The sequence below is a fragment of the Cajanus cajan genome, chromosome 6, assembly GCF_000230855.2.
Source record: "Cajanus cajan strain Asha chromosome 6, NIPB_CcT2T_4, whole genome shotgun sequence".
In the NCBI taxonomy this organism is placed as follows: Eukaryota; Viridiplantae; Streptophyta; class Magnoliopsida; order Fabales; family Fabaceae; genus Cajanus; species Cajanus cajan.
In genome coordinates, this window is record NC_138522.1 from 45,481,186 (window position 1) to 45,500,911 (window position 19,726).

At 33.8% G+C, this 19,726-nt stretch overlaps 1 protein-coding gene across 1 annotated transcript; it reads right to left on the bottom strand.

Moving 5' to 3' along the window:
- Positions 1-6,664: 6,664 nt before the first annotated feature.
- On the bottom strand, positions 6,665-10,310 carry LOC109797022 (Leucine-rich repeat receptor-like protein kinase family protein). The gene is made up of 2 exons (XM_020356903.3): positions 7,773-10,310; positions 6,665-7,232 (listed from the first exon to the last, which is right to left on the bottom strand). The coding sequence occupies exons 1-2, from the start codon at positions 10,057-10,059 to the stop codon at positions 6,865-6,867; spliced, it is 2,655 nt and encodes an 884-aa protein (XP_020212492.1). The 5' UTR covers positions 10,060-10,310; the 3' UTR covers positions 6,665-6,864.
- Between the last annotated feature and the right edge of the window lie 9,416 nt (positions 10,311-19,726).

Below are 19,726 nucleotides of genomic sequence, written 5' to 3' on the forward strand. Positions count from 1 at the left end.
TTTCCGAGTGAGTTCCAATCGATTTTGCTAAGAAAGCAACGCATTTCCAAGTGAATCCCACTCGGTTTTGCTAAGAAACCAAAGCATTTCCGAGTGAGTTCCACTCGGTTTTGCCAAGAAACCAAAGCATTTCCGAGTGAGTTCCACTCGGTTATGCTAAGAACGAGTCTATTTAAATAATTGTTTTTGCAGTCTTTATTAATCAAGTATTCTTGGCATAAATTCGCTAAGTCTTAAGTTGACAGAGACGATCCAAATCAAAATTCATTCAAAAATACACAACATGATTCGAAAGAGAAAACACCATTAAAACAGATGAGGCTCTATCGGCCCCCTTTCTACAAAATCGAGGTACTCCTATATACCTCGTGAAATACTATAACTAATCCTCTAGATTGCCGACTGGGTCATCCTGAGTATGAGTCTCGATTTCCCCCTCTGGTTCGGGATTGGCATTCTCTTGGTCTTCCTCTTCACCAGACGAAGCATCAGCATCCTCGTCTTGCTGGGGGACAGCTCTCGGCTCCGAGTCATCAGGATTCGCCCCCTCGGGCATCTCAGCAAAGGACATAAATGACCCTTGATAAAAATCCTGGGTCTTGTCGAACTCAAAATCCTCATGGAATTGGCCGAAGTGCTTGGCCTGCCGAGCAACGTGTTTGAACCCAGCCTCATGCTGAGCAACGATTTTCTCCTTTGCCTGCTCTTTCAGGCGATTGTACTCGGCTTGGTCTACCTCTAGGCGGAGACGCTCTTCATTGGCCGCCTTTTGTAGGTCCAGGCGAATAGTGCCATTCTCCCGCCTAACAGAATCCAGCTCGGCAGCCAAATCACGATTTTTAGCCGTTACTTGTTCAGTAACCGAAATAGCTTCGACTGCAGCTTTCTCGGCCTCTTCAAGACTTTGTTTCAGATGCATCACCTCGCCGAGAGGTTCCATGGCTAGGTGATGAGCCAAGGCCAACGAACGCGCTTGCATCTCGCAGAAAAGTCTCCACTTGGTTCTTGCCTCCAGGCTGGCCAAGAACTCCTGCCCAAACAGCGACACAGCATCGTACCGAATCAGGGTATCGGTCGATACATCATCACTCAGAAAGGCCCGAGACATTAACTGAGGCGGCACCACAATCAAGGTCCGATTGGGTGATGCCTCGGGCACTGATTTAGCCTTCTTTGGATTCCCTGATTGTTCCTCGGAACCCTTCCTCTTCGGACGCTCCCGATTGACTTCTTTCCCCTTCTTCCCCTTCTTTCTTTTCCGTTCAGGGAAGGGAGGCTCTCGGTTATCTTGCTCAGGTCGGGGAGTGCGTGCAACAGTCGAAGTACCAACACCCCCAGTCTGCTTAACCTGCTTCACCCGCGCGGCAAGCAAGTTGCGGATGTTAAGTTCGTCAGCTCCACTGGACACCATAATTCCTGCGAAAAAGATTAAGTAAACATCAATAGGAATTTAGCCGACAGCCAAAATAGGATGGATAACATACCTATCAGGTCGTTCTCCCATTGGGGAGATTCAACCAAATTAATTAAAGATCGGGTCGGCAGGAGCCGAGGAAGGCGGAGTAACAGTTTCAAATCCTTCCGTTCTTCGGCCGAAAGCAGGCTCTTCGGTACTACATCGTATGGCCGAGGGGCACGTGTCTAGTACAGAGGAAACAGGCTTCTATCATCCTCACCAAAAAAGAAATGTCTCCCATTCGAACGAATGGTCACTCGAAAAAATCCAGCCTTAAAATTCTTGTAAGAGGAAGTAAAGCTATCCAATAGTTTTCGCTCCCCCACTCGGCTCAATGACAACCACTTGGCCAATATGGAGGGTCTGGACGAGTAGAAATAGAGAAAGAGGAGTGGTGAAGGCTTAATATGAATGCATCGGCACAAGTGCTTGAAACCCTGCAGTTGAACCCAGCTGTTCGGGTGTAATTGGGTCGGGGCAACGTTGAGAACCCTTAACACTCCCATCGTAAACTCATCAAAAGGTAGCTTTACTTTGAGATCCCGAAGGAGACAGTCATATATGTAGAACGATTCCATTTTTGCTCCACTTTGATCAAGACAAATTGTATCAGGGTTCGGAAAGGCATTGTTTCGGCACAACCGAACCCCGATCGGATACGGATCCTCCTTAGCATTAAAAGTTAAGCAATTTGTATAATCTAGAAGGTTGGTGATCATGCTTGTGTCTTGGTAGCGCGAGTAGTAGGAGGTCACCTCCCCGTTCACCCACTCGTAGCCAGGCACCTCGGACAGACCATACCGTTGCCGATTCGACACACGTTTCGACTCCCCCTGAACCTCAGCACTCCCGCTAGTAGAAGTCTCTTCCGAAGATGTAGTTTCATTCGGCCTTTCGGCATGATCTGAAGACAGAAGCACACTAGAACGACTTGAATTACTGGACGATGCCCCCTCGGGCGACGATGGCCGAGAGCTACTGGACGAAGAACTTTCAGAAGCGTTAGCCATGACAATGGAAACTTACCAAATTCTTCAAAGAACGACGACAACCGTTCAGCACACCTGAGTTGATATCTCAAAGCTTCGGCTGAGAGCGATACGCGTGAATGGCCCTACCACCCAACTATTTATAGCCCCAGAAAAAGGCGGGAAATTTCAAAATTTTGAAAAATGTAACCGTTCGATCTTTAAGATCCAACGGTAGGAATTCTGAAACCGCTCGTCTTACCCTAAAACCCTAAACCTCCATTTTACCCTTAAAGAATGACTTGTCATTCTTCAAGGCTAGGGGGCAAGTGTACAGGTAAGGGCGTCCGGCCAAAACCCTATCGGCTACCAAGCGGCAGAATCTGGTGGCCGACACCCAATCGGCCACCCGGATCGACATATGCTCAAGTATTACCCCTAATCAATAATTAGGGGTTAATCAGACCGATAAACCGATTAGGGCGTATTACCTAATATGGTAAGCATGTTGCAGGGCCCATGTGGATCAAGGCCCATAAATGTCGGTATAAATAGCTCATGTCACAAGGTAACGTCACTGTTCATTAATTACTATCGATATTTGTGTTTTGTCCTGACTTGAGCGTCGGAGTGCCTTTTGCAGGTACCTCCCCCTCACCGGAACGTTCGATCGGAGCACTCGTTCGGCCTTCAGAGTACAAGAAGATTACTAGTGTGCCCTTCAGACAGGTACATTAGGTTATATTATAATCGATGCATAAGTGTTTAAAGATACACTAGTATAATTTATTTATTATTTGTTATCATTAAAAGTAAAAGTAAAGACTAATATCTGTTGATGATCATGAATGATTAAAAAATAAGTATTTTTCTTTCATCATAATTTATTCTATATTCAACATTAGGATTCAAACTTTGATTCATCCTTTTACGTGTGTGCGTGGTGTGAGAATAATTTTTTAAAATTATATTAGTATAATTTGATTTCCCCCCAGAAGTGTATATATGTGATCCTAGACAATTGTATTGTGTTGAAGGTCACTTCAGACATTTTAGAAGTTATATTGTAAATTTTTACTAGTGTAATTTAACCACAATGAAATTATTGGATCCAACTTATAATTAAAATTATTTAATTATAATTAAATCTCCAACTTACCATATTATCTATTATCTTTAATAATATACTACCTTGCAAATTAATTATAAGTAACATAGATCAAATTATCAAAATCAAGAAAAATAATTAATATCGTTACTTTTAATTAATTTCATCATAAACTTATGTTTTCTTTTAAATATATTTTTTACTTTAAGTAATTTTTATATTTAATGTTAGTCATAAATAAATACATAAAAAAATAAAGTTAACAATAAATGAAGATTATAATAAAAATTTAACCTTGAATAACTTTAAAAACTAATGACTGTTGAAAAATCTAATTTATTTTTTATAAATATGATTAGAGGTAGTATTTTGTACCATTGATTACTAAACAATACAATTCTGATAGAAATTTTCTACAAAAACTTGACACAAAACAACAACAACTTTAAATTATTTTTATTGATGAAATTTAATTTAAATTTAATTTTAAATTATTTTATTTTATGTTTAAAAATTTTAATGATAAAACAACCGCAATTTTAAATTATTTATTTTATTTTAAATTATTTTATCACTAAATCATAGATCAACAAAAAAAAAAAAAAGTTTTGCAATCTTTCCTAACACAGAAAATTTTGTCCTAGAATATATAGAGTGAAGAGTGGTTAACTTATTCTAAGAATAAGTTTTAGTAAGTATACCACACCCAATAATTCATTCTCTGTAATAAATTTGGATGATCCAATCATTAAATTAAAAGTTTTAATGTATATATCAAGTTTACTAATTTAAAAAAAAATCATATGATATTTCATTATATAGATTCCAATCAACATATAAAATATTTTTATGATTATTTGTCAATTTAAATTAGCAAACCCCATATATGTGTGCGGGTCAAGATTCATTGATATTATGGTGTCAAATTAGTAAAATGACACCTTCAATATTTTTTTATAAAATGAAAATTCAACTAATTCAACTATCATATTTGATGATATTACACTCATGACTATGGATATAAAATTTTAAATTATTTAGACTTTTTTAGACATGTTATCTAACAATAGGTATTAACATGTATTTTGAATACCATTTTATACATTAAAATAAGGTGATATGATGAACTGCTAAATAATTTTTTAATTGTATATAAGCCAAGTTGGTACATGTTTTTTAGGTTCTCTAGTTTCACTTAGAAAAATTGTTTAACTAAGCAAGTTTTAGTTTCTATGAGTATGTCTTAGAAATTTGCTTAGAAAGACTTTCACTTAATGAGATTTTAACTCTATGGTGGCCCTTAATTTTTAATTCACTCAAGGGAGAATCTTTCCTTTCATTGAATTTTCATCCTTGTGAAAAGTGGAATTTTGGGTTCACTTAGCCAAACATTTTGACTAAGAGAGTTTTGACTTCTGTTCCAATGTCTTTTGAAATTTGCTAAGAGGATTTTCTTCTTTATTGGTGGAATTTGCTTAGTGAGAGTAAGTCGCTTAGCAAATCCATGAGTGTATAAATTGTAGTTTAGTTGATGAAAATTATAAGTCTGATGAATAGTATTGTATCTTATAGATATAAGAATTAGGTGATATGTTATATAGCATTGTTGTAGTTATTGGATGGGTGTGTATGATATTGAACAATGGGAGGAAAACTTCCAAGTTATTATTAATTTGTTGCAATAGTTGAGTTTGCAAAATAATTGCATTATTTTAAGAGAGTGTAAAGGAGAAAAGTTGGTTTTATATGGAAGCATTCATTGAAAATCTTTTACAATAGTGAGATATCATGATAGTGTATCATTGTTGAAGAGCTTAGAGCTCGTTGTTGCCCATTGGATGAGATGTTCAAAAAAAAAAAAAATTTTCTTCTCTAAACATGTTTTGTTGAAAACAGTACAGTGGCCAATCCATACTTGATATAAGAGGTTATGAGTTGCCACAAAACTCGTAGGTTGGTTGGAGTATATGCATAGCCAACTTAGCACAGGAAGGGTGTGTCAGATTCAAAGGATAAAAAGTAGATTAATTTTATTGAGGACTTGCTCAATGCATTACCAATGTTAAGGTCGGTTCACACTTTTACTATTCTTACAATAATCCAAATCCTTTTCTGATTTATGTGATAGTATCCCAATGATCAAAGTTGTTGAAGGTCCATTATGGTTGCACTTAATAAATCACTTATTATAAGAGATATTCAAGTTGTTACATGTGTAACAACGCATGGTAGTTGTCGATGTTGCTATTAAAATTTGTCCATGCATAATTGTTGATGAATGATGATGTTGTGTTGAGATGATTATTGGACAATGTTCATGAGTTGTAGTTATTAATCTGTTGTAAATGAGCTAATAGTTAATAATATTTGTTGTTGCTCATATCTCGTTGGTAATTAGATGTCTTTTATTTATGTTAAATGTGTGAAATTTCTCTTATATATCAAGTTTCCTCTTATTTTTATGTGTTTGATTATAATAATCATATTTGATATAAAAATAAATCAAAAATAGATTTATGGAGTTGCAACTAGTGCCCATGGTGATAAGTGAATAGCTTTTTTTTTTCCAAGACATAATTTTTTAGTTGTTTATGGTTTATGTATGTGTATATTGGGAAGATGTAACTGCAAGAGAATATTATTTGTTGTTTGTTGTGATGCATACAAGGACTATCTTTTAGATGACTGTATAGAGATTTCTCGAGTCTGTATATGCTGTAATATTTCCGCATACTATTACATATGAAAATCTTGAAAAAAAATTACATGTGTTTTCTATGTTGTTATACATGTATAGTGTCGGTCGTTACATTTACCACTTAAACTAAGAAATTAGAAAACTTAAGATTGAGACAATGTAAAATGCCAAACCACTTTTCATGACTCGTACACTTTCCTTATTTATTATAGAAATCTTCTAATTCAATGAACTCGTTCTTTTTCCATTAAAAAAAACACACTTGATTTTATACCGTTATGGCCAGACTTTTTCCTTTATGAATAATATAGTTTGCAAGATGCTTGACATTTTTCTTAAATGCTGTGTTTCCTCCAAGTCTACAACCACAGACAAACAAGTATACTGAAATTGTGTTATCTACTTCAACCTTGAGCCTACATCATAAAACTATGTGCCTAAACGAATACGTGATGGTATCATTAACACTTGGAATCCAATGCCAAACTGAGAATGTATCATGCCCAAACAACCATTCCTATATCTCAACTCATCAGATTGAAAAAAGCCAAAAATGTGAAATACAAAGCTTAAAATTTACATACAAAGACTCAACAGAAAAAACAAGGCAGTCTTTGAGTTGGAACTTAGAAGTTCATACTGGAATGGAGGGTTCCTCATTTGGTTCATGTATATTTGCAATGCAAGTTCTTGACTCCAGGGATTGAAGGCCTCTAACAACTTCTACCATGGATGGCCTTTTCTCAGGCACCACAGAAGTGCAACGAAGTGCAATATCTAAAGCTCCAATCATTTCTCTGCGACATGTTTGTGATATTTTAGGGTCAAGAACTTGATGCACCCCATTAGTGATATTCACTTTCCTTCTAACCCACTTCACAATGTCAAGTGAGTCACTTGACTCTGTTTGCTCTGCTTGCCTGCCACTCACTAGCTCTAGCAATACTACCCCAAAGCTATAGATGTCCAATTGTTCACTTGCTTTCTTGCTATAACCATTTTCTGCATTGCAACAATACAATTAATTAGCACGTTAATATTTATTGGCTAACTAGCACATTTGTTGCTAACTAGGCAGTGTTTTCTATCAAAAATAGTATTTTATAAATGGAGTTATAAATCCGTTTGTTGGAGATTCTTGAGAAAATATGCTACACAATTTATTTGTGTGGTGAGCTAATAGAAATAGGCAGTTATAGTTTGACAAGTACTGGATGATGCAACTCAAAATTTAAATCCACTTTAAGTCTTGTGGAATTTATCAGCTAAAAAGCCACAAAGGCCTCACTAATGCAAAATTTCCAGAGTAGACAACACCTAATCAGAAGCCAAGGTTAAGAAGTACCAAAATGAATCATCTCCAAAGTTCACCTAAAAACTCGAGCATTTCAAAATACAGTGAACATCCAAGCATTCCCGTAGGTCTCAATTTATATCAAAATGAAATTGTATGACTAGCATAGGTTTGTTCAATTATGGGGGAATGCATTTTCAGCTAAAAGTGATTGTTTTATGCAATTGAGTGATTCGTTATTCTCATACCTGGTGCAATGTAACATGAAGATGCTGCTTCAGAGTTCAAAACTGATTGAAATGCAGCTTCTCCCACGACACGATCAAGAGCAAAATCTGTGAGTTTTGGCTCAAAGTTTGCATCCAACAAAATGTTACTTGACTTGACATTTCTGTGAAGCAAGTGAGGAACATAATCCTTGTGAAGATACGCCAGTCCTTGAGCAACTCCAATGGCAATTCTCAATCGAATTCTCCACTGCAACTGAAAATCCTGACGAGAAATCAAATCCCCTAAGCTCCCTCCATGCAAGTACTCATAAATGAGAAACACTGACTCATCAGAGTGGCAGAACCCCAAAATTTTAACAACATTCTTATGCCTAATTTTTGCCAAAGTCTTGACCTCAGCTTTCAAACTTTTTGAGGACTGGTTTCCAAAATTAACCAACTTTTTCACAGCTACTAGTTCACCACTCGGCAAACTCACAACATAAACTTTACCGAAAACCCCACCATTTCCCAGTGAGTTTTTCTCATTCATCCCTACAAGCAGATCATGCTCAGTAATTCTAAGAGGGTAGAAGAACACTGAGCGCCAAACCCCTACTTGATTCTCCTTGCAAGATCTCCTATACCATATAAATCCACCAACAACAATAGCAGTTCCAGCAACAAAAGCTAAAGAGATTAGGGCACATGCTAAGGTTGTAAGGCCACCAATGTGGTGTCTTGGCATGTCATCAGAACAAGTATTAGGCAATCCAGGGCCACAGAGACCAGGGTTTCCTTCCAAAAATGAGGCAGGGAGACCAGAAATCAAGGAGTATGGTACTTTACCTGACAGCTGATTGAAGGAAACATTGAAAAGAGCAAGCTTCAAGTTCTGAAGCGCTTGTGGGATTGAACCAGTGAGATTGTTATCTGAAAGATCAAGGTAAGTAAGCACAGGTAGTTCAGCAAGGGAAGCTGGCATTTCTCCTGTTAGACTGTTATCAGCCAAAGACAATGAAACTAGTTTCCTGCATTTTTTCAGCTCAGGGATTTGACCAGAAAGAGAATTCCGGGAGAGATTAACTATGCTCATAACAGGAGAGTCACAAAAGTTTGGAGGAAGTTCACCATAGAGACGGTTGAGAGAGGCAGAAAATCTGTATAAGCTCTTGACAAGGCCAAGACCTTGAGGAATTTTACCACCAAAGCTGTTGTTGTCAAGCTGAACTTGCTCCAACTGAACAGCTCCGGAAATTGACTCAGGTATCTGTCCTGAAAATCTGTTGTTTTCAGCTCTGATGAGCTTAATATTGGGTAGTGACCACAATGCAATGGGGAAATCTCCAGAGAAACCGTTGTTCTGGACTTGGAATCTCTCAAGACTCTTACACTCACCAATGGAGTTAGGCACTGAGCCAGTGAAGGCATTTGTGTGGAGACTGAGATTTATAAGTCCTTGCCCCTTGCAGATACCACTCGGAAACAGCCCCAAAAGTTTGTTTTGTGAAATATCTAATGAAACCAGGTTCTTGAGAGAAGATGGTAGAGCCTTAGGAACCCCACCTGTTAGGTTATTCTCAGAGAGATCTAAATGGGTCAAACCAACCAGGCCCACCAGAGACTCGGGAATTTCACCTTGAAAAGAAGAGCTTTGCAACAGAAGCTGCTTCAGATTTCCAAGCTCACCAATATCTTCTGGAATCTCACTCACCAAGTATGGATTCTGAGACAAATCAAGCACTTCAAGTTTGGTTAGATTGCGAAACACAGCAGGAACATTACCTGAGATCAAGTTGCTCCCCATGTTGAGGACTTTAAGGTTCTTCAAGAATCCTAAGCTTTCAGGGATGTTTCCCTCTATGTGGTTTCTGCTCAAATCAAGCACTATCAAAGAAGCAAACTGAGAAATCTGAGAAGGGACAGTGCCCCAAATGAGATTAGTACTGAGATTCAAAGTCTCCAAGGAACTGCACTGAGAGAGATGAAGAGGTATGGGCTGGTTGAAGATGTTATCAGCAAGGTTGAGATAAGACAAATTGGGAAGGTCACATATGGAAGATGATATATCCCCGGAAAGGTTCAGGCTTTGAAGGTTGATGGAAGTTACTGAGAGTGAAGGTGTGGCGGAACATGTGATTCCAGTCCAGTTACAGTGGTGGTTTGAGGAAGTGTTGGACCAACTTGACAAGGCCTTCTTAGAGTCTTCAATGGAGGACTTGAAGGAGAGAAGAATGTCCCCTTCTGATGAAGATGAAGAAAGGCTCAAGATTGGAAAGGTCAAAGAGAGAAGGAATAGGTATGTACAGAGTATAGGAGTAGCCATTAGGTTGGTGTCTGCAAAAGAACTTGCTTTGAGTTGTTTTCAACAACGGTTTCTATATATCATCAGTGTTTAGAGATATTACTGGAGATTGATGGGCTGGAAAGAAAAAAGCTTGCATTTTTACGTGCAAAAACTCATCATGGCCATTGAGAAATTTGTTGATAAAACCACTAAACTCTCTCTCTCTCTCTCTCTGCAAGACTTTTTTTTTCCTTCATGACATTGCGTTGTGTTAAAAAGGAATTGCATTTGGACAAGGAACTGGTACAATAATTTCCACGGTAGAGAAAGGGATGTGAAGAGATATAATATTATGAAATATAAAATTAAATATTACACTGTTTTTAGACTTTACTAATATTTGTTTTTATTCCCTGAAAAAGATTATCAATTATGAAGATGTCTCACCAGTGATTCTTAATTTTATACACAAGTAAATAAAAAAAATGTTTATCATTCATGAAAATGTCTCACGGGTGATTACTATTTTTACGTACAACAGTACAAGTGATAAAAAAAAATGACAACTTTTTTCACAATTGAGACATTTCCATAAATAAATAAACAAACAAAAAGAGACGGTCTTTTACATAGACCAAAAGTAAATATGTTTATATTTACATAATTAAAAATATAATATAAAAATATGAATAATATAACTTATGTTTAATTTCAACTTTCTATCCCACCCTTATTTTGTTATATCTTTCTGATCGATTTACACTTATTAGTGTTTCTTTTTTCTGATAACAGTTAACAATTTATACGCACAACAAAGATCAAACACAAAAAACTTCACTAAATAAATTGTTTTTACAAAGTGAAATCAGAATATATACAATACACCAACTCATACCACAATAGAATTACTATTATAACAAGCAAAACTCTATGCATTACCTACTCAAGAATAATGGTTAAGTTGACCAATGACGTAACAAGTGATACACACATAAGCGTGGTATATTTATTGTTACCACTACTAGGAAATTTCTCCGAAACAGAGCCAACAGTGTGAGGTGAGTAGTTACTAGGCTTTGTCCCAAAATAGTTTGTGAGTGTAGTTAATACTTAATAGAGCATCTAGTTGAGGCCGAAGCAGGGAAAGAAAAGAGTTATTTTGAAGGTTGCAAAATAGAATCCAAAGAAGCCAAAAAGCAAGCAACGTAGGGTTAGGCCCGGGATTTGACCTTGGAACGTCCAAGAGAGTGTTACTTAGGATTAAATGCACACTGAAGAGTGAAGACATTTTGGCACGGTCACCGGCTCACGTGCCAACGTTGTCAATTTGTGTTCCTCCGTGGGGCCTCTAATTGACCGTCAGATTTCAGAAAGTCAGAGACCCTTCATTCCACCACCAAACAAATTTGCCCTCGCCTCGGGGACTTTACCTTGGAATATACTATATACTATTACTACCACTAGGTGTCCCATACATGAGAATCGGGAACACCCACCATCACTTCAAAAATCACATAGACTAATGTTATTATTATATGGAAAAGTTTGAAGGGTGGTGCAATTGAGGGGAAAAAATTGTGTTGAAAAGTATCACATTATTTAAATATTAAAATTAAAAGTGATTTATAAAACCTAACATAATTATGTGTGCTACTATATTTAAGTTGGTTGTTGGTGAAGTGTGTGAATATGAGGACGAAAAGGGGGCATGGAAGAAAGGGTTCTCGTGAGTGACAGGGTTGAGGAGAGACAGAGGTCCCCATCGCACGTTTCAGACTGGTTTGGAATTACATGAACTCCAAGTAAAATAACACGCAGGTCAAGATCAGGTTCGGATAAGTATCGTTACAGTAATCATAACACTGCTGCTACAATATTTTATTTCCTTTGCTTTTTCCTAATTTATTTATTCACCCTCTTCTGCTTTAAAAAAATGTTTCGACCCCCTTTTCCTGATAAATAATCGCTACTTATTGTATTTGCAATTTATAATAATCGTTGCTGCTCTTTTACACTGTGCTTGATGAATGAGAAATAGTTATAAAATTGAGTAGAGATGATGAACATAGATAATTAAAAAAAAAAAATAGTGCTGTTTGATTAAATAAAATAGAAAAAAAAAAGGGAAATAAAATGTTAGTGGATTTCTCCATAAAATATTTCTGCACAAAATAGAGAGGAAATGATAAATAAATAAATAAAGTCGGCTCGCCTTCAATATATTTTCTTGGCCAAAATTCAATGAAAAGACAATTTTAATCAATTATTTTTGTTATTTTATTAATTAAAATATATTTTATATTTTTAGAATCAAACACTCTTAAATTTAATTTATTTCTTACTTATTAATATAATTTATATATTTGTACTCTCTATTTCTCATTATTTTTATTATTATTAAACACAACATACCCTTAAATAATGACTTAAAGGTTATTGAGCAAGGGGAATATTACATTTCACCGAGGGAAACAAGTATAGTAAGACACTGACCGGTAGATCCTCTGATGCACACCATATTGTAGCTGTAGAGGATTTAGCTGTTAAAATTACGGTGGCCCTTTTTATTGCCACTAAATAGCATAAAAATTGCCAGCAAAGTCAATATTTGGTGTAGTGTGGAGGATTTCACAATTAATGGATCTAGTTCCTGCAGTAAGGGATTTGTATAATTATATATTTTTTATTTTTATTCTCTATAATAAATTCTTACCATAATATGATAACGCATTGGAGTTGATAAATAGATAAAATTGATATTATTATAATTTGTAAGTATTTCAACGATAGAATAGTATCCTTGTTATTTGAATATTTATGACGATAGATATTTGCAAAGACATTTTTATGATCAAGTTAAAAAAGGATTTCGGTTAAGAGTTAGGTTAAGGAAAAATGATATATGTTATCTCATATATAGGTAATTGATCTTATTTATAGGACTAGAGATAATGTTGCATGATTTTATGAAATATTCTTGTCAATAAATAGAGATATTATTCTTAATAATGTGATCCTTAATTTAAAGAGATATGATTCATGAATATAATGTTGTATGATATATTAGAGATATATTCTGACGATTATATAAAGATATTATTCATTAGAAGTTTAACTATTTAGGGTTTCACTCTATAATGATGAGTTGAAGGCCTAATGGTGAATAAGAGAATATCAATTCAATTTGGTCAAGTTGGGTGGTACAAAACTCTTTCAACATGTTAACATTAATATAATGTTGTATGATATATTAGAGATATATTCTGGCGATTATATAAAGATATTATTCGTTAGAAGTTTAACTATTTAGGATTTCTCTATAATAATGAGTTGAAGGCTTAATGGTGAGTAAGAGAATATCAATTCAATTTGGTCAAGTTGGGTGGTACAAAACTCTTTTAACATGTTAACAATGTTTGATTCTATTTGATTATCTCACGTTTGCTAGGGAGAATGGTTTGTTAAGAGAAAGAATTATTGGTTGCAAAATATTATATATATATATATATTATTCGTATAAAACCTTTTTTTTTAACATGTATCCTCTACTCTTAAGTTCACAACACAATTCAATATCATGTATCATGTATTTTATCAACATAATTCAACATTACAACGTGTCTCATGCATATCATAATACAATACTACACAACAACATACTTCTCATGCATTCACAACACAACACACAACAACATATTGCTCATATTCTTTCAACATACTCACGTCCAACGTGACCAAACTCAAGTCTAGCATTCATGACCAACGCTACATACTCATCCTACGCTTGACACCAGTAAGGTAGAGAGCCTTTGACTCACTTGTACCCGATGTCAATCCTCTTATGTCAGGTGAAAATGAGATAAAGAGTCTCTAAGTGATTCACACACAATGTCACTCATCCTACGCTTGATGCCAATAAGGTATAGAGTCTCTAACTTAATCACGTCCAACATCAATATTCCATGCCTAGTGTCAATGAGGCAAAGAACCTCTGCCACTCATGCTTGGCACCAATCATCTTGTGCCTAGCGAAAATAAGGCAAAGAGTCCATGGCTCACTCACACCCAACGCCATGAAAGTTGAGCTCGGTACAAAGACGATTTCTGCACTCTGTAGAAACGCGATTTGGGCACAAAGCACCAAAATTTATCTTCAATCCAACATGCAACTCTCAATTCAACAAATATACATAATAAACAACTCAAATTCATCAAAAATAACAACATGCAACCATCACATGATCCAATATCATTAATTCATCTCTAAACAACCAAAAACCTGAGGAACAAGGTTGTTTACTTCTCAATTCAACAACACAGCTACAAATGGAAGAATTTAGGCTATAAACAACACATGCAATAAAAAAAAATCAATCTACAAGTTTTTCCTTATCTCAAATCTTCAAGAAAAGAGGAAGAAAGGTTGAACGGAAAAGAATGCAACTCTCTTCTTTCTCCACACGGCAACCATAGAGCTTCGAATCGCAACTCAACTCCTACAATCTAAGTTCCAGGGAAAGATTAGAGCAATTTTGTGAAAATAGAAGGAACAACGATCTCCTTTTACTCCAAAGTTTATATCCCTCTAAAATCTTTCTAGAATATTTTAAGATATGAACTTATGAAGTTTGAATCTTAAAAAAAACTTTATATACATTCTCCCAAACTTAGTTAACTTTAGCCTTAAGTTAAAACAATTATCTAACAACTAAACTAGTAAAGACTTCTTAATTCTTAAAATGTTAAAACATTAAAACAACATATCAACGAAAACCATTTACTTAACAAAATTAAATAAACAATCATTCAAACCACAATGTTACAATTTTTATAAAATAAATTTATTATTATATAATTAAAATAAAGTATTTTAAAAATAGTTATTTGTATTAACGAATTTATTTTTTCTTCTTGAATATATATTAAAATAACATCTCGTGTTTAGAAAAGTGTCGCCATAATGTATGATTCAGTAATTCCTAATTTTTCTTTCCAAATTTATCCTATGTTTGATTTTAAAGACCAACTTACTCTTAAAATCCTTAACCCAGAGTTTTCAAACACTGTTACAAATATTATTCTATTTATTTAGTGGAAAAGAAATAAGACAGATAAGAAAAAAATAAGTAGGAAATAAAATAAAAAAAAAGTGAATATGTTTTATTAAAGATAAAATTATAGAGAGGAAAAATATATATAAAAAAAAGGTGAACTTTACAAGTTATTTTTCCTATATATATTTCTTACTTATTTTTATTAATTAATTTTAATTATTTTCGTTTTTCTATTTTTAATAAATTAAACATATTTTTTTTTTTCTAATTTTACTTGTTTTTTCTATTTTTATTTATTTTATTTTTCACTTTTTTTCTTTTTACCGTGAGGACCGCATAGCGAGAGGCGGATATAGGGTCATTTGGCTTCTGAATTTTTTAAAATTTAAGAAAAAATCGATTAACGGTTCTTCGTTGGGCTATGTTATTAGCTTATTGATTCAAATTATCATAATATTTTTAGAATTAATTACTTATATATTATTAATGTAAAACTTTTTTGTTAGTGTAACAAAATTTATATCGATAATATATAAATGAATAATTCATATTTTTATACTTTTACATAGTATGTCAAAACATATTATTATTTTATTAGGCGATTAATAATAATAATAATACTAATAATAAATATTACCCGAACCAATGACAATAAAGAGATTAGCAATGGCACAAGCTAAAATGTATGATAAAATTAAAAAGGAGAAAGGAATCATAGAAAGTCCACTTTCTCTGACAAGAGTGGACGAAATCCAAAAAGTTCCTAACAGTATCAACATACCAAAAGATTCTTAACTTTTCTGTGATTTCTATCAACAGAAGAACGAGCCACGAGGATAGTTTGATTAGTTTCTCTTTCTGAATTCAAAACTCGCCAAAAGTTCTCTGACATACTTTTTTTTTTAATACTTTTTGTTATTGGGAGAAATTATGCAAAATATGACTTAAGACTGAAATTTGTTTAAGAATTTTATGTGTGGCTTTGAATTGTATGTTTTTTATATAACATATATTATTTACCAGAAATAGTACGTATGAGGTTTATTATAAACATGAAAACTCTATCTATAATTATCAATGTAGTTATATATTAAAGAATCAAATTCAATATCAGTTATTTAACTAAAATAATCTCAAATTGATAACTGAATTGTCTTTGATTTAAAATTTAAAATATTGTTGCATTGTAATTGATAATATTAAATAATCGAATTAAAATTCATTTTAAATTCTAATAAATGATATGAAAATAAATAAAATAATAATTAATTTATTTTGATAAAATTTGTTATTTGGAAATATAAATAAATAGTCAAATTTTATTTGATTATAGAGAGTGTGGTTGATTCAAGTTATTTTTTAATACTCTCAATAGTATATTACAGAAAAAAATATTTTTTTTTTCATTTTTGTTATAAGATTACAAATTATATTCTTAAACATACAACTTTTATTTTCAGGGGTGAAATAACTTTTACATTGTCATGCTTTTATTCTCAGAAAAAAGTGGATAAGTTGATTTTCATGATATTTAAATTTTTTATTTTTATCTATTTTAACAGTCTTTACACACTTTCATTAAAAACTTTTATTATTACTATTGATAAAAATTGATAACTTGAAACAAACACTTATTGAGTAATTGAATTATATTGTAAACTTGATTTAATTGAAATAAGTGACTTATATAGAAATATTAGTTTTAAAAAAATAAAATATAATTGTCATCATTATCACGGTCATTATTATCATTATTATTGTAATTATCATTAAAGTAATTTCAATAGGAGTTGTTTGTCCCGTTTCTTGTTTCAAGGCATAGTTTCTTTCCATTAGAGCATTCTTACGTGACAACAACATGAGTTGTTTAAAGAAGAGAGAGTTATTTTCTCAAGCAACCATTGCTTACCAGATTTTGGTGGGGGAAGAGATCAGCGGAGCGGGAGTGAGGCGAGGGTTAATGACGGAGGCACGGGGTTTGACGGCGAGGTGGAGCCACGCGCAACGGCTTTATTAAAGGCCTCAAGAGCCTTACCGGAGCAGCACCCATGGCCTTCCACAACGACCGATAGTGCCTCCCATCGAGCAAGGCACACGAGCGACGCCGTGCGGAGGTTGGGGTCGTCAAAAAAGGTGGCAATCTTGGCCAGGACGTCGTCGTACGGAAGCAACTCGAAATGGGTGGCGGGGGGATGGAGAGTGAGGGGAGGAAAAAGGAAAAAAGAGAGAAGAAGATAATGAGACGGAGAAAATAGAGAATGAGAGGAAGAGAGTGATGGCTGAGAAAAAAAAAGAGTCGTTGGGCTTAAAAAAAATAAAATAAATAAATAAATAAAAAAACTGTTTGAAATAGAAAAAAAAAATTATAAAAATTGAATTTCTTAAAGTTTCTTACCATTAGAATAAATTTGTATTTGGGTTACTTAATGCTGACATGGCACATTAGGACCACTTTTTACATTTTTCAATACATAAAGTAACTCAAATGAGTTGCTTCTATTGGAGATGCCCTTACATCCCTCATGCATTATTACTATCATGTTGTCACAAACTAACAACCACTACTACCACTACATGTTACTATCATTGTTATCATTATCACCATCGTAATTATTGCGGATTACCACTACCACTAGTAGGGACAAAAATGGCATTAATAATAACTATAATAATAACAATAACAATTATGTAAAAAAAAATTTAAAAATCTTTGTATTTAAATTATTTATTTTAGTTTAAGATTAATATTAATTATTCTCATAAAGCTAGCTTTTCCCCATTTGGTCACCTTTTGTGCACTTGAGAACTACCATCAAGTAGATTCACCAGCATCCATATATACGTTGAGTTATCAAGTTGAATGTAACACAACCAGAAAAGGGGATGTGTACAACAACAAAGGTTGTACCCATTTATAACATGTCAAAGACATGAAAACGAATGTGTACCACTTCAGAAATTGCAAGCGCCACCATAAATGTTTATCAGTGGTGCAATGAAGAATTATCACCCAATTTGTCAAGAAGTGGATTACCATCAATAATATTTAATACGTAATCATTATAAATCACCACAACATAAATAGACATAGTAGCGTCCTTACTACATCAAGATTTACGTATCTTAATAATAGCTCGTTGAGGTTTCTTGAATACTATTTGGCCTTAAAACTCCTCAATGTGTGGTTTTCTATATAGAGTGAACATTTGGGGTTCACTATGGAGTTGTTGATAAAACTCTTCCTAACGTTCATTATACTTGTAACCCACAAGCACAAGGTTGACAATTCACTACCAACACATGATCCATCTCCATTGTTAAACGTTTATCTTCTGGCTTCCATACTTTGTATATCGCGCTCCAGTGTCCACTCCCACATTTCTCCATTTCTTATTGTCACATTTACGCATCTATATCTTCTCTGCACCCATTCTTCATCTTGCTCCTGCCTCCTAGTTTGGCACTTTTGATTGTGTTTGATTGCTGCTAAAGGCACCAACACCATGGTTAAAACTTCTTCCAACAACTCTATGAAATGATAGTTAGGGCTTCATGATGGCCTAATTTGACATCGATCTAGGGTTTATTTTGTTCTATTTTCTTAATCATTTCAAATTACTAATTTGGGTTTAACAAAAAGAAAGAATGGTGGAGGGACGCACGACAAATAATGTTTTCATTTCTTACTAACTAAAAATTCGCCATTAATAAAAATTATTTTTATTAATTAGCTAGTGTTGGTCAAGTCAACGCTTTTTATTATATTTAAATAATACTTAAATTTGATTTTAATGGAGACCAGTAAGAAAACTCTTTGCATGTGAAAAAGTATGACACAACTTTTAGTAATGTTATTAAACTCGATTTTTTTACACATAGTTAAATAGGAGTGTGGTATAGCATTTTGTTTATATCAAATAAAAAGTGACAAAAGTAACCTGACTTGATATGGACTGAAGCTCACATTATTTTAAGACCTAAAAGAATCAAATTAATTTGATCAAATTTGATGGATTAAGTCAAGTTAATCAAATTCAATCTTTAAAAGTATTAGGTCTAAACCAAATATTATATATATATAATATTACATAACTTGTTTGCATGGCTAAAATTTAGTTTGTTCTTTTAAGTTTAATTTAAGTCGCCTTCAGTTGGCTCTTGGTTGCTTTGCACCAACTCCAGATATATATAGAGGAGTACAGTTATAGTACATTATTACCTTTTTACTTCTCTTCTGTTTTGAGATTTTGATAATACGTATTTCTTTTTGCATAATCTTCTGTAATATTTTTTTTCTTCTATTTAGAGTATATACAATACTAAATTTTACTTATCTAAACAAAATTATTTACTTGTTTCTTTTTATCATCTTCATTTCCTAATTTTGAGAGTAAGTACTTTAAATTTATTTATATTTATAAACTTAATTTATTTAAGTAAAATTATTTAGTATTTTTCCTTTTTTTGTTTAATTATTTTATTTTATTTATTTTTGTAATTATATCACTAGTGAAAAATTAGCATATTACGTCACCCCTTTTACGTCAGAAATATGAAAATCCGACGTAAAAAAAACGCGGTGGCATTTTTGTAATTTTTGCGAACTTTTTTACGTCGGACCCTACCAGGTCCGACGTAAAAAAGGACGCAAA